The sequence below is a fragment of the Drosophila tropicalis genome, unplaced genomic scaffold (assembly GCF_018151085.1).
Source record: "Drosophila tropicalis isolate 14030-0801.00 unplaced genomic scaffold, ASM1815108v1 contig_158, whole genome shotgun sequence".
NCBI classification, from domain to species: domain Eukaryota; kingdom Metazoa; phylum Arthropoda; class Insecta; order Diptera; family Drosophilidae; genus Drosophila; species Drosophila tropicalis.
This window is the reverse complement of record NW_027172602.1, coordinates 1221666-1240467: the sequence shown is the minus strand read 5'-3', so window position 1 is coordinate 1240467 and position 18802 is coordinate 1221666. Positions and strand designations below refer to the sequence as shown.

At 37.7% G+C, this 18802-nt stretch overlaps 7 protein-coding genes across 15 annotated transcripts; 4 read left to right on the top strand and 3 right to left on the bottom strand.

The window, feature by feature from the left end:
• Positions 1 to 30: 30 nt before the first annotated feature.
• temp (protein prenyltransferase alpha subunit repeat-containing protein tempura) lies at positions 31 to 2817 on the bottom strand. The gene is made up of 3 exons (XM_068303158.1): positions 2153 to 2817; positions 1663 to 2051; positions 31 to 1590 (listed from the first exon to the last, which is right to left on the bottom strand). The coding sequence occupies exons 1-3, from the start codon at positions 2251 to 2253 to the stop codon at positions 875 to 877; spliced, it is 1206 nt and encodes a 401-aa protein (XP_068159259.1). The 5' UTR covers positions 2254 to 2817; the 3' UTR covers positions 31 to 874.
• Positions 2818 to 3287: 470 nt separating this feature from the next.
• LOC137587421 (apoptosis-inducing factor 3-like) lies at positions 3288 to 9253 on the bottom strand. 6 transcript variants are annotated; one of them, XM_068303840.1, is made up of 4 exons: positions 9238 to 9253; positions 8620 to 8709; positions 8430 to 8542; positions 3288 to 5191 (listed from the first exon to the last, which is right to left on the bottom strand). In XM_068303840.1, the coding sequence occupies exons 1-4, from the start codon at positions 9249 to 9251 to the stop codon at positions 3480 to 3482; spliced, it is 1929 nt and encodes a 642-aa protein (XP_068159941.1). In that variant the 5' UTR covers positions 9252 to 9253; the 3' UTR covers positions 3288 to 3479. The 6 variants fall into 6 exon arrangements, with proteins under 6 accessions (XP_068159941.1, XP_068159942.1, XP_068159943.1 ...); XM_068303841.1 differs by lacking the exon at positions 9238 to 9253 and adding an exon at positions 8829 to 9093; XM_068303842.1 differs by lacking the exon at positions 9238 to 9253 and adding an exon at positions 8833 to 9093.
• On the top strand, positions 5374 to 6090 carry LOC137582390 (uncharacterized). The gene has a single exon (XM_068296911.1). It carries the CDS (start codon positions 5374 to 5376, stop codon positions 6088 to 6090), a length of 717 nt encoding a protein of 238 aa, XP_068153012.1.
• A 563-nt stretch (positions 9254 to 9816) lies between the features above and the next one.
• On the top strand, positions 9817 to 11490 carry LOC137587424 (uncharacterized). 3 transcript variants are annotated; one of them, XM_068303849.1, is made up of 3 exons: positions 9817 to 9857; positions 10563 to 10690; positions 10852 to 11490. In XM_068303849.1, exons 1-3 carry the CDS (start codon positions 9832 to 9834, stop codon positions 11319 to 11321), a joined length of 624 nt encoding a protein of 207 aa, XP_068159950.1. In that variant the 5' UTR covers positions 9817 to 9831; the 3' UTR covers positions 11322 to 11490. The 3 variants fall into 3 exon arrangements, with proteins under 3 accessions (XP_068159950.1, XP_068159951.1, XP_068159949.1); XM_068303850.1 differs by lacking the exon at positions 9817 to 9857 and adding an exon at positions 10406 to 10485; XM_068303848.1 differs by lacking the exon at positions 9817 to 9857 and having other exon boundaries at positions 10430 to 10690.
• Positions 11491 to 11794: 304 nt separating this feature from the next.
• On the top strand, positions 11795 to 13846 carry LOC137587423 (uncharacterized protein F54F2.9). The gene is made up of 2 exons (XM_068303847.1): positions 11795 to 12768; positions 12835 to 13846. The coding sequence occupies exons 1-2, from the start codon at positions 11875 to 11877 to the stop codon at positions 13510 to 13512; spliced, it is 1572 nt and encodes a 523-aa protein (XP_068159948.1). The 5' UTR covers positions 11795 to 11874; the 3' UTR covers positions 13513 to 13846.
• On the bottom strand, positions 13702 to 16697 carry APC4 (anaphase-promoting complex subunit 4). Of its 2 annotated transcripts, none has more exons than XM_068303838.1 (5): positions 16526 to 16697; positions 15822 to 16464; positions 15584 to 15760; positions 15362 to 15524; positions 13702 to 15301 (listed from the first exon to the last, which is right to left on the bottom strand). In XM_068303838.1, the coding sequence occupies exons 1-5, from the start codon at positions 16635 to 16637 to the stop codon at positions 14057 to 14059; spliced, it is 2340 nt and encodes a 779-aa protein (XP_068159939.1). In that variant the 5' UTR covers positions 16638 to 16697; the 3' UTR covers positions 13702 to 14056. The 2 variants fall into 2 exon arrangements, with proteins under 2 accessions (XP_068159939.1, XP_068159940.1); XM_068303839.1 differs by having other exon boundaries at positions 15590 to 15760.
• A 401-nt stretch (positions 16698 to 17098) lies between these two features.
• On the top strand, positions 17099 to 17839 carry LOC137583083 (uncharacterized). Its single transcript, XM_068297981.1, has one exon. The coding sequence runs from the start codon at positions 17099 to 17101 to the stop codon at positions 17837 to 17839; it is 741 nt and encodes a 246-aa protein (XP_068154082.1).
• Positions 17840 to 18802: the final 963 nt, after the last annotated feature.

Sequence of the window (18802 nt, the reverse complement as noted above, 5' to 3'; positions counted from 1 at the left end):
AAATGTTTAAATGAAATGCAATCGAGAAAATTGTCATGGCTAATGAAATTTTTAATATTATATACTTTATGTATTTATGATTGGATGCTATAAATTTTTACTAATTTGGCCTGTTTATCTCAATACAATCAATCGATCGGCATGGCAGTTGTTGCGTTTTTTTATATTTTTATTATTATTATTTATTTATTTCTTTGGATCGATTGGACTCTTTCTTTAGGGGAACTCCAAGGACTTTAAAGAAGATGATTATATGTTAACGTCTTTAAATGTGTGTGTGTTTCCACTCCATTCATATGTCATGCGTTTTGTCCTTAATCATTATATGTATATAGTTCTTTTGTTTGGTAATTGCTAGAAATTTTACTAAAAATTGAGTAATTGTTTCCTTATTTTCCTTGAATTTCAATTACTTTCTAATAACAAGTTTAAACATTCACACACACACGCAGAAACACATGCGCGTGCCATCTCACACATACAATAATAGTTTATATTAATAACATTTGAGCTTAACAAGAGGGTACAAGGTTCGATTTGTTTTATAACAAAAAAAAAAAAAACTCAACTCATTTGTAGTTGAGTAAACAACAAAAATTGAATTGTGTCAACGAGATGCTTTACAATGATAGATAGAAAATTAAGGGTAAACTGTATATCTTAGGTGGCAATTTTCCAATGGGGGAGCGTGTAGGTATATGATATAATATTTTCATATATACACATATGTACAACAATTCTACATTTTCTGATTGAATGAAGTCTTAGCATACAGTTGGATCAGGAATATGTGCGTTTAAATATATCGTAACAAACAAAACAGCCTCCACTTACGGCACATGCAACACTTTGTTATGAGTTAGAATGCATTATTCTAAACACCTACGGCGTCTGGATAATTAAAATTCAAATGCAAATTACACCAACGTCGATGTCTTTCACCCAAATCTGATTCTGTTTTTCGTATAGCGTCCAAAAACGGATGTTTCTCGAAATTAAATTGGCTAAGATGGGTTCGCAATTCCTGTTTGGGTTCCGGCAAGTAGAGACCGCCATGCTCTAGATTTAATCCACTTGCCAAACGCACACATTGTTCCACAATGAATTTGAGTGATGCTCTTCGATGTAAATCAAAGCAATCGCGTGGTCCATAGACTCGTCGCTGTTCCGCACACAAATGCATATCATGGGCAGCCACATTGCAGCAATACAAAAAGGAACGCATACGCTGATCACTAATGCTATTCTGATTCAATTGTGGTAGCAATAATTGGAAAACACTCTTTTCGTTGGCCTCCACTTGCAAGTCATACTGCTTGAAGAGCTCGAGAAGGCTGTTAAATTTGCCGGGCATAAAGAAGCACAACTCATATGCCCGACTCAGTAGCACTTGACGATAGTGATAGCAGCTGTAATCGCTAATATGTTTACGCATAAATTTCTCGGTACGCATTAATTCCGATTGAAGCAAACAAGGGGCATTCTGCAACACCCATTGGCGATGGGACCAGGCATGATAGTTGCTGGCACAACGATCTGCTGATCGTTCACAAATGCTGATTTCATGGGGCCAATCAATGGCATCGGCACCTATAAAAAAAAAAAAAAAACCAATCAATACAATTATATATATTTATAGTGATTTGTGTATTTGGAACCTACTTTGAAAGGAATACAGCCAGCGACGGTAAGCAAATGCCTCATTTGATTTGGGTTTGATGGACAGCACCAGGGCAGAGAATTGCAGTTCCTTGTTAATGCTCAAACGATTTTTTTGTACCAGCTGGCGACGTATATGCCAAAATGTGGTCACATCTGGATTAATTAAAAGCGCGACATTTAGATACTTTGCCAAGATATCGCTCTGCTGCTGCTGTTGTAATATCCTTAATTGTTGCTGACAGGTCTGACGACGATGTGAGATGAGTGTACGATGCGCATGATCGTACACATGCTGGGCACACCAAGATTCTAGTCCAAGATTGTGATCCACATGAATTACTGGCGACTTATTGCAATTCGTTTCCTTGGGTATGATCTCAAACGACGCCCTATATATGTACATATGTATACATATGTATATACAGAAAGATAAAGTAAATGGAATGAGTACACTTTAATATACATATGTACATATCGAGCAATGGCTTACAAATCGGCATCCCGCAGAAACACTGCATTAATATCCCTGATAATCTTCTCACACAAAACCTTCTTTTCATTGTTTAGGTCTAGACTGAGTTCATCCTCCATTTCGTTTGGTTCGATTGGGAGCTTGGTCCGGAGCTTGTATGTTTTGTACTCGTCTCCTTCTATTGAACGTTTGAGGTCAATGCGAATGTTTTAGGCACATTTATTGCTTTCAATTAACATGGTTATAGTTTTTGTATGCCTCGGCCTCTCCGATTAATTCAATGATGGATTTTGTTGACAAAACACGGGGGACGGTGGGAGGGTGAACGGAAATGACGACAAATCTACGCCACTCACCAACCCCCAATGGTCGCGAACACACACACAAGCACAATGAATAAATTTCAATTAAAAACGTATCTTTGTCAAATTTATTACTTTATTGTTGCCACTTCTTGCGGTAAAGGGGTAAATATAGCTGGCGAAGTGGTTCAACTTGTTTCTGGCAAAAGGTAGTTGCTAGAGCGAAATTCTTCTTATTCTTCACTTCACTTAGAATTGATCATTCTTTTTTAGCAATTTCGCATATATATATATTTATATATACATATATATATTAATAAATAGTTTACAACATATGCTTTATTATTGTTGTCGGTGCTGCTTTATGAACATGTGTTAGCGATAACGTTCAGTTTTTAGTGTTGCAAAATTCTGCTAAAAAGGCTAGATAAATAAGTTACTCGAGAATTCAGGGCTGAAAAGTGAAAAAGTCAGCTAAAGCGAGATTTAATTTTTGATGATAACGGAAAATGTGTACCCTATGGGGTCGGTTGGCCCAAAAAGGTTCCATTCTATTTGGCATCAATCCCGCATTTTAAACAGCATCGAATGGATGCCCAATAATAAGAAGCAATTTGTGGTTCAGTTTTCTAATATTTATACATATGGGATGCCTAAATTCCCGTGTGACCGGGACTTTATTACGATTTTCACGTGCCAAAATCTGTCCCAAGGATAAGAATAATCCAGCCGGTGTAAACTATTTTGGTCAGGTTCATGTCAGAATGATATATGTACATAATTTCTAAGAAGTACTAATATGAAGTTGCTTTTCCTATAATCAATTGATTGAATAAAAAAGCCTAACAATATGGTTTTAATAATTCTTTGATTTTGCACAGATTTAACATACATAACTTATTTATGCGATAATACATAAAATATAATTATTACAATATATGTATACATCTTTTGTGTTTATATATATATACATATATAAAATATAAAACGAATCTCTCTGGTTAACGAACTTGACGGTATTTCAGGTCAGTTCGGTGGTTATTCTAACGAACCAGCGGCAATGGTTCCTTGAGCTTGGCCGTCCAGGCCTGACGATTCTCTGCATTCTCAATTTGAGCACGACCCAGACACTTGCCCTGTGATATGAGCTCAGCGAATTGCGCCACAATGGGATCCCTGCCGCAGGAGGCTACTCCTATCACCGTATCCGCTTCATTAACGAAATAGGCAATGAATTTCAAATCCTCGAGACTGCCATCAATGATGACATCCTTGTAACGACCATGACCAGCATAGCGTATGCCCTTGCCGAAGATCATGGTGAAGAAGAAGGGAACAGCTTGTAATTTTTTAACCGAGCCGCTCATATTAATTGCTGCAATGCGTCCATGATATTGGGCCAACTGGTAATGTCCAATGGTCACACGCTCACTGGTCAAACCATGAATGTGGGCATTGGCAATATCTCCGCCCACATAGACATCGGGTACATTTGTCTCCAGGAAATCAGTGACATCCACCGAACCATTACGATTAAGACGGACACCAGAATTAGCCAGGAACTGAGTATTAAGAGTTGAGCCAGTGCCCACAATAAGTAAATCGCACGGCAGACGCCTTTCATCAGCTAGTTGAACCTCAGCAACATTATTCTCCTCGTTGCCAATAATTTCGGTAATGCCACTAGACATAATCATAGTGACTTTATTGTCCTCAAACAGTTTTAGGACACGTTGCCCAATCTGTTCGCCGAAAGCCGCCTTCAGGGGTACCGTGTCCCGTCCTACCACAGTAACGCTGGCCACTTTAGAAACCAGAGCGGCAGCTGCCTCCAAAGCAATAAAACTGGAACCAAGACAGACGACACGTGTTTCTGGTGTGATTAGGTTCATGATACTCTGACAGTCATCGAATTCTCGCACTGTCTTCACATTTCCCAATTCTATGCCCGGTATGGCCGGGCGGAAGGCTGAACATCCAGTGGCAATAAAGATCTTATCATATTTCACCACCAGACCGTTTGAGCAATGCAATTCTTTTTGGGCCGTATCCAGCTTATCGGCACTGACACCCAAGAATACATCGATATCGTGTTCCTTGTAGAATTTCTCATCACGAAATTGTAATGCATCTATTTTCAAATTCATTGCCTTGGAAACTTTCACACGATCGTACGGCAAATAATTCTCACGAGCTACTAGAATCAAACGACCCGTAAAACCTTCCTGTCTTAAAGTTTCCACACATACTGCTCCAGATGGACCACCACCGACGACAATATAACAACGTGGATCATCGGGCTTTCGCTTAACCATATTCTTCAGGCGTTTTGTCTTCTCCAAATCGGTACGCTTGGCTCGTACCATTACCTGACCCTCACTGCTAACTTGTACGTTGTAACAGGGCAGCGAATCAAGGCCAGGGAAATCCTCAATGTCACCAGTCTCCAGATTGAAACATGCTCCATGCCAGGGACAGCGGACACGACCCTTGCCCAAAGCTCCAGTATGCAAGGGTGCTCCGTAATGAGTGCATTTCGAACCCACTGCCCTCAGATTGCCATTCTGTTTGACCAACAGAATGCGAGTATCCTCATCGAAATCCACTTGACGCATCTCATTCTCATTTAGTTCAGAGGCCAGACAAACGGCCACCGGATCGGTATATTCATCTAGATTGGGCGTTGTTGTTGTTGCTGTTGTATTCGTCATTTTGCTGCTTGGGCACTTCGATTGATATGAGCCTACGGTACCACCTAAAAACAAGAGGAGAAAAAAAACACGAACTGATTAACGAAACAAATACATACAGAAATTTTCCAGTTTTCTTTTAGGAGCAAACGAGTACGAGTGAGTGAATAAGAGACAAACTGAGATTTGGGAAAGTTGGCCTACTTAGTTGATTTTCCGGGTTCAAATGAGAAAGTCAGTCTTTAAAATGTCGGGGTTGCGTTTAGAACACATTTTTCTTGTTGGTCTTTGTCTTCAATTCGATGTGGGACTATCCAATCCCATAAATCATGAGCTTAGTTCGTTGCTAAACCATCGGCAACTATTATTAACCGAAATGTCTAGATTATATATGGAACCAATGATACCAGAAACCCAAATGCTCCTAGATGATTTACAACAACGTGATCACCAATTGCAAATGCAAATTGAACTAATCGAGGCTGGATCCGGAATAGGAGCACCAGCAGCAGCAGGTGGGGAGAATATTGCCATTAATCTGACAGCTGACTTTGAGCATTTACAACGAAAGTTGGATGAACTTAAACATCAATTGGAAAAAACAGAGCATGTAAGAGATCTAAATGGTGGAACAACTACAACTACAACCACAACATTATCGCCATCAACTGTCAATTCTTATTTCTGGACATCACCATTGTTGGCTATGCCAGATTTTCCAGCAAGCGCACAGCCAAATAATCCACCATCGCTTATTAAACGTCTCTTGGCCATACTGAGGCCAAATGGATCTAATTCATCCACATCAAGCAATTGGCGTAATCTTTGGCAGCAGCCCGTAGAGGCAGCGACGACAACTAATTCGATAAGTGCCGAGGATTTGCTAAGACAATTAAAAAAACAACGTGATTTTCTTGATCAAACCATTATGAAATTGGAACTTTTGGCACCCAAGAAAGCTTAATAATAATGTTAATTAATTCACAAAAATATCTACAATTATTTCAAAATTTCCTTTTAATTGCAATAAATGATATTCAAACAAAAAAAAAAACGTCTTGACCACAACAAAAGGCAACCAAGCAACAACAAATAGATAGAGACAGACAGAGGAATAGAAGGAAAGGGAACAATGTAGGTTAAACCCATTTCTCGTAATCTAGTTCTATAATTGAAGTACATACATACATACATACATATGTATAGATCGATATGTATATGTGTAGATCGATATGGTCTTAACAAGTGTTAACTTAACCCTTATCTATTGTTCATATATGTATGCTCTTATGTATGTACATACATATTTACATACATGACAAGACAAACTTTATTTCTCTCTGATAACATTCAGTGAATGATTTGACTTGGTCATGTCAATTTTTCCTTTCCTTTTGCTTGGTAATCAAAAAAAAAAAAAAAATACAATTGATTATCTAGCCGTGACTATGTTAAAAATTTTTATCTTTTGGTCTGCCTTTATTCATGTACTTTCGCCGATTTTTAACCGATTTCAAAAATTTATATATCATTCAAATTAAAATTTAATATTATCTTAAATTATATCAAATAATTCGATATTTGAAAATATTAATTTCAAAATCGATTTAAAAAAAACAAGATGTATACATCATCAATACTTTGTTGTTCATTGTTGTTGTTCGTTTTTCGTCTTGTTTAAATAGATAATTTGATTATTACAATCCTGTTTAAAATTGAAAATCGGTTAAAATTTGGCTATTCGTTACAGATTCGCAAAGTTAAGGGTTTTTAATAATTTGCCCACTTTTTAGTTACTAAAGAACATAAAATAGAAAATATCGATCGAATTTCCAGAAATCCATAAAGTGTCTAAAAGTTCAAACAAATTCGTCTCCATATAAAGTAGCCTTTATTCTGAAAATTCTGAATTCAATGCAAACGGAATTTTATTGCAGAATGAACCAGATCAAATATTTTTGGTTTGTGGTTGAAAATTGTTTATTAACAAAACAATTGACAGCTATGTATGTATGTATATTTTTTTGTGTAATCTTGTTTCTGTCTAATTAATAATTTTAACTTTTGGATCTGACTTGGTTGTCATGTCTTATTCGCAAAGGCACACAGACAAACAGACATCCGACACACGTCAGAGAGTGAGAGAGAGGGCTAAGGGGGAAGGCTAATAACCGGTTAACCTTGTCTCACATATGCACAATATGTATGTATGTATGTATATCCATCTACAACAATTCTACTTCACTACCACAAGTACAAGAAACAAATGTTATTATTCTAATTGTATACACGTATTAATAACAAACAAATTTTCAGTTTGAGGTATACCAAAAAAGAAATATGTAACAAGATTTCACTTAATGACAAACACTAATTGTAAGTAAAAAATTCCACCAGTTAGTTCACGTTAGAATGACAGTTACGGACGACGTACCGAATTGGAATGAAATGAAAAAGAAATGCCGACTGAAAAAAGTTGTTGTAAATGAACACAACAAAAATAATGACTAACTGCAAAAGCTTAAGCAACACTAAGCTGTCTCTCTCCCTATGAATACGACTCTCACACATACATTGTAATTAACAAGTTTAGATTTATTATCACTAAGTTATGCCCTTGATTATTTATCTGTAGGAACTCATGTTTGGCTTTAAAATTTGTTGTGCTTCCTTAGGGCTTAAATAATATACATTCATTTTGCCATTACTTGTGGTTTTTGTTAACTGATCCAACACTGTGCACCATTCGAATGGAGTTGCATTTGTATGTGTGTGTGTGTGTGTGTGTGTGTATAAACTTACATATGTACATACATACATATGTATGAATGGACATAACAAAATATTAATACTAAATTGAATTGAAATCAAGTGAAAGACAATTGGTATTATGCTATAATCTAGCTTTAGCCTTGTTGGTCAATTAGAAAGGTTACTTTATATGTACATACATACATATGTATGTATGTGTAAAGTAACATAAACAAACTCAACCTCATCTAAAACAACTGTCAAAATTTAATGGTAAAAGTACATCAAAAGTATGTGTTAATTACATCGATTCGATTGAATGACTTAATTTGAACGTTACAGGTTTTTTATTTTTCGGTTCTATAACGCTGATAATGAAAAATTTTAATGTCGGAATGATCGGAATATCCATTGAATATCTGGAGTTTTAAATGACGCACCGAGACATCACAGATTGTGATTAATTAAAATTGAATGGCGATAGGGATTCTCCCGCATTAAAGATCTTTAAAAATAATAGTTAAAACATATTATCTCAGTTGCAATCATTACCTGATGATGACTGATCCTTTTTGGGTGGAACATTTCCAGTGGTTTTGTATTCCTTGCAATTAATAGAGCCCATTTTTGTATATATTTGACAAGAATTTAAATGTTTCGGGTATCTGAAAGGTGCCAAAATGAAAGGGAAAAGAATTAGTTACGGATGGAACCAAATTTACTGATCACTATAATCTCGTACCTATTATAGTTAATTGTATGGCCTTGAATTTGTTTGTAGAATTGTGGGAATTTATGTAAGTTTCGAAACTGTTGATAAACCGCGGGCCACCTAAAAGGAAATCGAGGTTCTCTTTAGGTTTTGTTTACACTGATTTCACACTGCCATTATCATAGAATGTGGTTAAAACAGAATATAAACATTTATGGACATCGTCGGTAGTTACATACATACATACGAAGTACTTGTAAAATGTCGAACAATTTTTATTTCACATAAAACACTATCATTAGGCACAAAAAAAATAATAAACCATAAAGAGGTTAAGAAGAGGGGTGGGTTAGAGAATGCAACAAGTTCCACACCGACGTCGATGAGAACAGAGCCGTAACACGACGGGAACGCCAAAGCACAAGGAGCACAGGTAAGGAGCGACACGTCTGTTGGCTATGAGTGGCGGATCGCGTATGTGTGTTAACGCAACAAGAAAAAAAAGGCCTTAATGCTAGAAGCTCTCTGATTAAAGCGAAGCTGACGTTGCCATATTGCATGTACCCGCGTACTTCACATACATTTGTATGTACATATGGATGTACATACATTCGACCGTATCGATTGTGTTAACACAAACATACTTACATATGTACATGCATTCATACAAACACACATCCATGCTGAAAAATTTGAGCTCCAAGTGTGGAGAATGTGTATGTGTATGAGTGACTAACAACTCGACCTTGCCTACCGGCATACTATGTTCATATATTTGTGTATTTTGCCCCCATTCTCCTTCTCTCAAATACCCCTTATCATGATTCATTGACGGCTCCACTCACCAGTGTTATAAAATACTGGTTTATAGTTGGGCATTCACCATGAAGAAAAATAAATAAAATAAAAACAAAAAACTTTTGGAAAATTAACTAACCAATATATTTATTGCAACAGTTTTTTTTTGCAATATGTTTAGTTGTTGTTTTCAGAATTTTTAATTCCAGAAAAAGAAAGAACTTTGGTTGTAGGTAAAGATTTTTGTCTTCCGTTATTGTCCGAGGTACATATGTATGTATGTATGTATGTACATACATACATGTTTAGCACTTAATCTTTATTATTACTTGGATTTTCCCATCATTGTAGTCAATGAGTTCATTTTGGCTATAGTTATAAACTTATAGTTATAAAAACACTCTAATCTACAAAATTCATCCGCAAACACAATTTTATCATTAAATGATAGATTATGGAACGCAAAGACAGTAAGTTTATTTGGCAGCGTTTAAAACTCAGCTAGTCATTTCAAAGTTTTGTATTGTTCTAAATATTAAAAACTAGCTTCTTGACATTAAGAAATAAGATATGATATTGTATAACAAAGTGGTTGCTAAATTAGGGTTTTTATTTTCAAGGGTCATCAATATTGACTGTGATTAGTCGTAATGTATGTTCGTAGTTGTGCATTTGATAGCACGTAATAGATAAAATGGCTTAAGTATGGAAAATAAAAAAAAAGCCAGAGTCATTAAGACAGTGAATGATGATGGTATCAGTTAACGAATGTATGTATGAACATACATTATTCTGTTTTGTATAGACAATATACAATATACATAAAATAAAACTAGATGTACATACATAAAATAAAACTAAATTATGAATAAAAACAGCTAAAAATAATAGTCAGATAGTCATTTCAAAATACTGGTTAAAATACTGTTACGCAAAATAAATTAAAATTGAAAATTGTCAGATGAAAACTACAAACTAAGTTTACCTTGAAGTTGCTGTCACCATATTGCCTCACATCTACTCTAAATCCGTAGCGGTCAGTGCTGAACGTCGTCGTTCTGTTGTTTTAGTTGTTTTAGTAGAAATTTTTTTAGTTTAGTAAGTCCGACACATACATAGTCTATCTTAAGAAAATACAAGCACAAAATGTTTCGTAATTTGTGGTACCCATTTAGATCTAACCGCAATATGAATGACCAACTATTCCGGTTGCAACCATTGCTTGAGAATCAGCAAATTCACAATGAGATAGCAGGTTTGCCAATGCTGAACAGGATCATGAATCGAGAACGGTTGCTAGAGGGTATGTGTCAAAAAAAATTTTTTTTTTTTTTTTTTTTTTGAACGATCGAATGCGACATCACCAATCGATGAGAAACTTGTCTCATATTAGATTTAGTAAATTTGTTATAAGCACGTTGATGATAAAACTAATGCATATTTTTTTATAAATATTATAAACAGACATGGAACTAAACTTTGGGCGTCAAGCTTTGGCATTTGACGAAAATGAGGTCGCTTCAGATGAGGAACCCAATCTGGCAGATTCCGATAGTATTGATGACTCCGATGATGATGACGACGCCGATGAACTGAACGAGTCGCTGTTTAGTATCAGGAACGCATGTCCGAAACGACGCGCTCCTCACACTATGCCAGGATATGGTGTGGATGAGCATGTAACACAGCCCATACTGTGGTTGGCTCTCGAGCAGTTAAGGAAACATGAGAATATGCTAAAGCAGAAACGTCAAACTGGAGCCGCCGCTGTGGGCCAAAAGAAGATTACAAGTCCGGCAGACTTTGTGGCCAATTATTTAATAAAAAATATGACTCTGGATATCTTTAAAAACGGTAATCAGCCACGTTATGGTCCGGGCTTATTCTCTCGACGACCACTTCGTCGTCGTATGAATGGACTACGAGCCCTATAAACTGAAGTCGAAGCCCCAGCAAAAACCAAATACACCCATCTTCAGTCTAAATTATCATCTGACACTGACTTATCGTGTAGAAGAATTCACAAACAAAATTCACAAAATCTTTGGCAACATTATATTTTAAAATAAATCTCGGCCATTGTGTAATCTTTATAACGTATAATTTTGAAATTTAGAAATGTTGATTTTTGCATACCAGTGGATTGCGGGACATTAGATACGACAAATGCGGCATCAAAAATTAAAATAGAGAAATCAAATCTCATTCATTCAAGCCTAAATTATTGAGTTACTCGTTCATTTGTGTACACGAATGTGCATCCGTTTCGTTGTGTCCTTACTCATTTCAACCGAATATATTTATTTCCTGTTCTTGTACTTGAACGAGTTATCGACTGTTTGTACCGCTAATACCGATAACCAATAAATTAGAAAAAAAAAAAAAAAGACGGGAAAAAGGCCAAATTGGCAACACTGTCTGCAGGTTGCCAGCGTATGAGTTTTGCTTCGGCTTTTGCCCATTTGTTTTGTCCATTGGTATAATAAAATGAAGCTGCATGATTGGAGACTTTGGCTTAGCTGCCTGTTGCTGCTTGTGATTTCGCAAACGAGTCATGCGTGGCACTCTGAGGAGCTGGAGATCTTCGATCTGGTCGAAGAGGTCAACAAAAATTTTTACGAGTTTATGGGCATCAATCAGACAGCCACGAATAATGAGATTAAAAGGGCCTTCCGTACTCTCTCAATTGTTCTACATCCGGATAAGAATTCTGCCGAAGACGCCAATATCCAATTCCGCAACCTCGTGTCCATCTATGAGGTGTTGAAGGACTCGTCGAAGAGGGAAAAATACGACAAGGTGCTTCGAGATGGAATGCCTAATTGGAAGTCAGCCCTTTACTATTATCGCCGGATGCGAAAGATTGGCTTGTATGAGGGAGCCTTCATTCTTTTCCTAATTACCACAGTGGGCCAGTACCTGTTTGCGTGGGCCGCCTATCTGGAGAAGAAATACACCGCGGAGCAGGTGTTTGGTACCAAACTAAAGAAGTTGCAAAAAAAGAACAAAAACATTGACATGGACGTCATTCTAAGTGAGATTCCCATGCCATCACTTCTGAACACGTTACCAATTCAAATACCTCTGGCCATATGGAATCTACCCAAGACCATCAAGAATGGCTTCAGTAAGGCCAACGAACTTAAGGAATTGGCCCTGGAAAAGAGAAGACAGGAAATTGAGACGGCTCGTCGCCAGGAGGAACTTGAAAGGGAGGCTGAGGAACAGGTTCGGCTGCGCAAAGAGCAGAAAGAAAATCTGCGTAAACGCAAACAAAATACTACAGCGCCCGTTAAAACTGAAGAAGAGTTACGTGGCTATTCCCAAATTCAGGCTCGTGAGCTCACCGAAGATGATGCAATTCGTCCAGCCATTCAAAAGGTGAGTGCAATCTTATCTACCTCTATAGAACCTCAAGTATTTATTCTTTTCATTCAACAAATACAGAGCACTGTCAGCGGTGGCTTTTGGACAGACGAGGATCTCACTGAACTAATACGTTTGGTTAAAAAGTATCCAGGTGGTGCTGGCAGTCGTTGGAACACCATTGCCGAGTCCATGAATCGTTCTGTCCAGGAGGTTACCTTCATGGCTGCCAAAATGAAGGAAAACGGATATCGCATACCAGGACAGGCCGATAGCAATTCTTCCGCAGACCAGTTACGGGTACAGGAAAAAACGAAAGTGAAGTCCACGTCTTCCTCTTCTGGTTCGGGTGAGAAGAGCATGCTTATACCAGAAACAAACTGGACGCAAGAACAACAGCGGGCTTTGGAGGCAGCCATCGTGAAGTATCGGAAAACAACTGGTGGTGATCGCTGGCAAAAAATTGCCAATAGTGTGCCGGAAAAAACTAAGGATGAGTGTCTGGTACGCTATAGATACCTTTGCGAACTGGTCAAGACACAAAAGAAAGCCGAGGAGGAGGCGAACATGGAGATTAACGAAACACCCACCGAAGAACTGCCTGTAACGTCTGCAACGGAGAGCGACCAACCATTGCCAACATCAGATCCAGATCTACCAGCGCCCAAAAAGCTGAGCAAACGTGAGCAAAGGCGACGAAAACGAGATCTCTCCAGTGGCGAGGACTCGGACGATGCTTATCAATATGAAATCAGCTAATTCTCCTATTTGTTAGGATTCAAAAATAAAAAAAAAAAACCTATTCCTTTTGCAATTCTCGCATAGCTCAAATTTAGACGTAGCTCATTTGTTGTCCCTTTATTAATTTTACTGTGTAATAGTTTCTATATACGTATTTAAATAAGTTTGTTTACACATATGGAACGCGAAAAAAATGAACTACTTAAATTTTGTATATACGTTTATTTTATTATGACTTTGCTCTAGTGTATAAGGTGGAGTGCAGTAGAAATGGAAAGAGGATAAGAATGATTTAATCGACAAAAAAAAAACAAATATATAAATAAATAACTCTAATAATGATCCATCAGAATGTTTGAAAGTTGTCATGACTTGATAGCGAAATACGTCATTTAATTTAATCTGTATATTTAGTATCACATCTGCTGCATGGCGCATCTGCTAGTGGCCAATTTCCACTCATTAGAAAACCTGAACAAAGATGAAGGCGCCCAGTGACATAATTAGAGGAAGTCTTCAAGTAGTTTCAAATATCCTATGCTAGCAAAAAAAATAAGTTGATCTATGAATCAGCCTTCTCCTCTGATTCACTAGCACCGGCAAGGACAGACTCTTTACTTATTTCCAAAAACGATGCCTGTGACATTTCCGTGTCATCCTCTTCCTCTTCTATCTCCATTTCATAAATAGTCATTTTTCGTTTGCGATCGGACAACACCGTGGCAACTTTTCGACTACCGGAAACGGCAAGCATTTCACAAACTCCATCGAGTCCCTTAAAGGCGGCTCCATCAGCAATGTCATGGATGCTGTGTGTCACTGTGGCGTCCGGCAACTTTATTAACGGAGCTAATTGATGTTGTGTGCACTGATTCCTTGCTGCGCTCAACGAGAATTGAACAAAATAGCTATGCGGACGAGGACTTGCCGCCGATGTGCTTGTCTGGGCTAGCATTGACAACGAAGATTCATTGTAGAACTGCAGATCAACGAAACGTAGATTATAATAGTCCTCGTGCAGCTGCTGGGTAAATGGACCTGGTTGCAACTGCACACGTGTACAGCGTAGGAGGCAATCACCGCTGCGACTAAACTCCAAAACCATGGCTTCTTGCCAGCTTATTGTCAACGCTAGCATATCGCATTTGGAGGCCTCATATACATGGTAGCTGCAGGTGACAAAATCAACCGATTCGTCTTGATCGTCCAATTGTTCTGTCATCATTGGTGGCAGCTCCCCGCAAATTATAGCATTGCTAAGCTTGAAACTGGCACTAATGCTTTCAGTGGGCTTATGAAAAACCGCATCGATGGCATTGAACATCTTCTCCCGCTGCTGAATGAGCGAAAGTTTCTTGTCGTGCGGCACAAAGAGATTACAATCAGCCAAGCATTCGTTTTCGGCTAACATTTGCTCCCACAACTGATTGGTGTCCACTTGCTGAGGTTGAGTTAGATACGAATTCTCCAAGTATTGACCGACACGTTCCAAATTAAATTTGCTGCGCTGTGGCAAAGGAGATGCTGATGCCTCTGGCACCGACTCATCTTCATCATCTTCATTTTCTAGCTCTGGTTCCATTGAGCAAATAAACTCGGCCAATGCTAGATTCTCTTCTTCGGTAAAAACTTTAATATCGGGTATCTCTTGATGCGATAGCCGAATCGTAGTAATAACCATCCAAGAGTGAAATAGTTTTATATCATAAACCAAAGTATCTATTGTCCGCTGCAGCTCATGTACTTTAAGTAGAAATGCTCCGCAAGCACGCATCGCCTCATTGGCCACATCCGGCGATATTAAAGCCTAAAAGCCAAGGCAAGGATATAAAAAATATTTAATTGACTAATATGTAACTCTATGTACCTCAAAGAAATGTGATATGCGTCCAAATCCAGCAATAGTATTGAGAAAGTAAAACATATTGACAGCCGCACCGTTTAATTGTTTAAAAACTAGACTCTTCAAATTGTTGAGACTCAGTTCCACTGAGTTGGCAATCTTCTTAAAGCCTTTCTCTGTCAGAGTACTACACAATTGGATTGGATTGGATTAGCATATGATAACCTGGTTAAATGGATAACTCACTCGAACAGAAATTCTTCAACCTCCAAAGTGGCATAGCCAAAGACAAACAGTTCCAAATAATTGGCGGATATCATGCCATAAGTTTGTGAATTGGCATACTTTGTAAGTTTATTGTCCATCTCCAATTGGACAGTTTCCCAAGCCTCTGTGAGACATTGTTGAGTATCGTTAATGTAGCTGTTGGATGAGTGAAATTTAGTATTTTGTCTTTCGATTGTGTATAATACTTGTTACTTACTTTTTGGTTTCCAGAATATGAGCACAATGAGCAGCCAACTCTAACATGGGAGACATACATTCCTGCAACACCTGATTGTGAAAGTGAAGCAATTTCAATTGTTGGCCATCACGAAGTAACGCATATATGGCATTAAAGTCTCCATTCAAGCGTACATCGTACACCTCAAACTGTTCCGGATGCAATATATGCTGGGTAAGATCAATACTGCCCGCTTGAAGAGCTCCAAGCAACAGAAGATGCACTTTACCGCTGCGCATGATTACAACAAGAAAACAGGGTGAACCTTTGGGAAAAGATTTCTGATCGAGACTCTTTAGACATGGATCAATATTGGTCAGCGGTTGCAGTTTAGGCAGAAAGCGTTTATGCTTATCCTTGGCATTGCTTGTGTAGCTCTCCAGTTTCTCTTTACAGTTGATGGCTTTGCTAAAGTAAACCTTTTTAATGTCATCTTCGTAGATTAGTCCCGATATAATTGTTTCGCTTTCGGCATCAAGCAGGGCCACCTTGCCATTGCTGTAACCCACAGCCAAAAGCGTCTCATCCATTTGCCAGCTAAGTGAACGAACGCGTACATCCTCGCCAGGAGTGGGAAATGTGACAATCTTTTGCCAATTCAAGCGCTGTATAATTACCTCACCTAACAAAACCAACACATATACATATGTATATATAGGGATCAAGATCAGGATTTTATTTACCTTTCTCAGTTCCATAGGCAATGAGATCCATTTTGTTATTCCACTCCATGCGCTCCACAACGCAACTCATGTTGCGAGCACCTATGAGTTTCATGGAGCTGGATTGGGCCATCTTGTAAGCAACCTTTTAAAATTTAATTTTCAATTTTTAAATTTCCTTCGCTATTCTGCAATTTGGGATTAGAGATGTGCAAATTCCACATTCCGACCACTCACTAAATCTGTACATAATATCTACACACATCTGCTTCCTATCTACATCGACAATGAGCCCACTAAAAGAAATCAGAGTTGAATTGGGTCAAGAATTTTAATATAAATAAAAATACACAATATTTTTTTGGGAAATACATTGTCAGTTTTTATCCAATTGACATGAAGGCAATTCTACTTTTGTGGATGTTCTGCGGATCTGGGTTGTTTTTGTTGCCAGCCTGGGCAGAACAAAATGCAAATGCAACAGCAACTTCGGCTCCTGCTACGCCTGCCGCTTCCAGCAATCCTGGCCCTCTTGCATCGACAAAAATTAATGCCACTACAACTACCACCACTCCGTCACCTCCCATACAAATTATGCAGACGGTGAGCAAGTCTTCGACCTCCACCGATTTGGCCAAGGAGCTTGATAAACTCGAATCTAAGACCAACAGCACCACCAACTCGGGGGAAAATATGCCAAAAGAAAGGAATGTAAAAGTTACTGCAAATCCCACTGTACGTCCGGATGTTAAACTTAAAAATGAGACACTAAATGCCTCTTCTCCGTCTTTGTCAACATCTCCAAGCTCCACAAATACAACGACAAACTCCAAAACACCAAAAGAACACATTATAAGTGCAGATGGAGTTGCTTCTAGTGTTATTGGAAACTTTTCAAACACACAAAAGGACGTAAACGCTACGAGATCCTCTACTACAAGCACAACCGTAGCAACTACCACAACAAAAACAACAACGAGCACAACGACACCTCAACCGAAGCCCAAAATTTCATATAGCATGTCTGTACATCCAGAATGGGACCAAGATCAGCATCAGCCGCTGGCGGCAAATGGTGTTGATTCATCTGCTTCGGCCCCATCTTCCGCCACACCGGAACCAGCAGATTCTCCAGTTGTAGAGCTATTACGAGAGTCAAATGGCAATTTGGCCGATCGTGGAAATCAGTATATAGTGCCCATTGTGACAGTTATGTTGACCGTACCATTAGCCATCGGTGTGACTATCGTTATGTATCGCAGATTTCGCGAAATGTGGAGCACACGTCATTACAGACGTATGGACTTCCTGGTGGATGGTATGTACAACGACTGACGGCGACGGCGACAGTCGTGAAAATCTGTTCGCTCGACCCCATCCTTCTTCTCGATGCTACAAAGACTTTCTTAGCTTTAAGGCAGAGGGTAATAGAGTTGGCTTACATACAATAATACATAATTATTATGTATTAAACATTATATTGTTCAGTCAATTAAAAAAGAAAATTGTAAATTATCAAAATTTAGACTTAATTATGTTTCAAAGTTGCCAAATTGAAATTGAAATTACTGATTTTGTGAAATTTTTGTAATAAGCATTTTGTTTATTCTCCATTCTCGTTAGATAATTTTACTAAGTTTTTTGCATTTGTCAACTTAAGCATTATTTTTACCTTTTTTTTCTTGAAATTTAAAAGAATTGTGATGTTAATGAGGTAAAAATTTAATTTGTTTTTAGCTGGAATACTTTGTGAAATCAAAATGAAAATCATTAATACACATCTATCTGATTCGAGACTTTGACCAAATTGTAAAAATCCTATATAACGCGCAATTAGCAATCAATCATACATATGTAGTAATATATAAAAAGAAATATCTAAAAACATTTAACCACAATGTGCCTTAAAGAAAATCAGCTCTATATATGCATATGTATACACCTATGGCTATAGTAATATTCGAAATTTCGAAAATTTACACTCCAATTTATAACTAAATCAAAAACAGTCACCAAATGCAGCAGCAAAAACCAAAAAAAAAAAAAAAAAAAAAAAAAAAAACGAGAGAGAAAAATTGAAAACATAAACGATTCAAGCGTGTAATTTCATTTAATATGATTATAATTTGTTACGAATTTAACTGTTTTAAATAAAGCAAGCAATTATGTACATTATGTACTTTTATTTTTCTTTGACAGTGTGTACAACAAGAAAATTATTATTTTCGCAACGTAAACAAATTTCGCTATGCATATGTATGTATGTACATCTAGTTTTTGCATTGCGTTAACAATAAA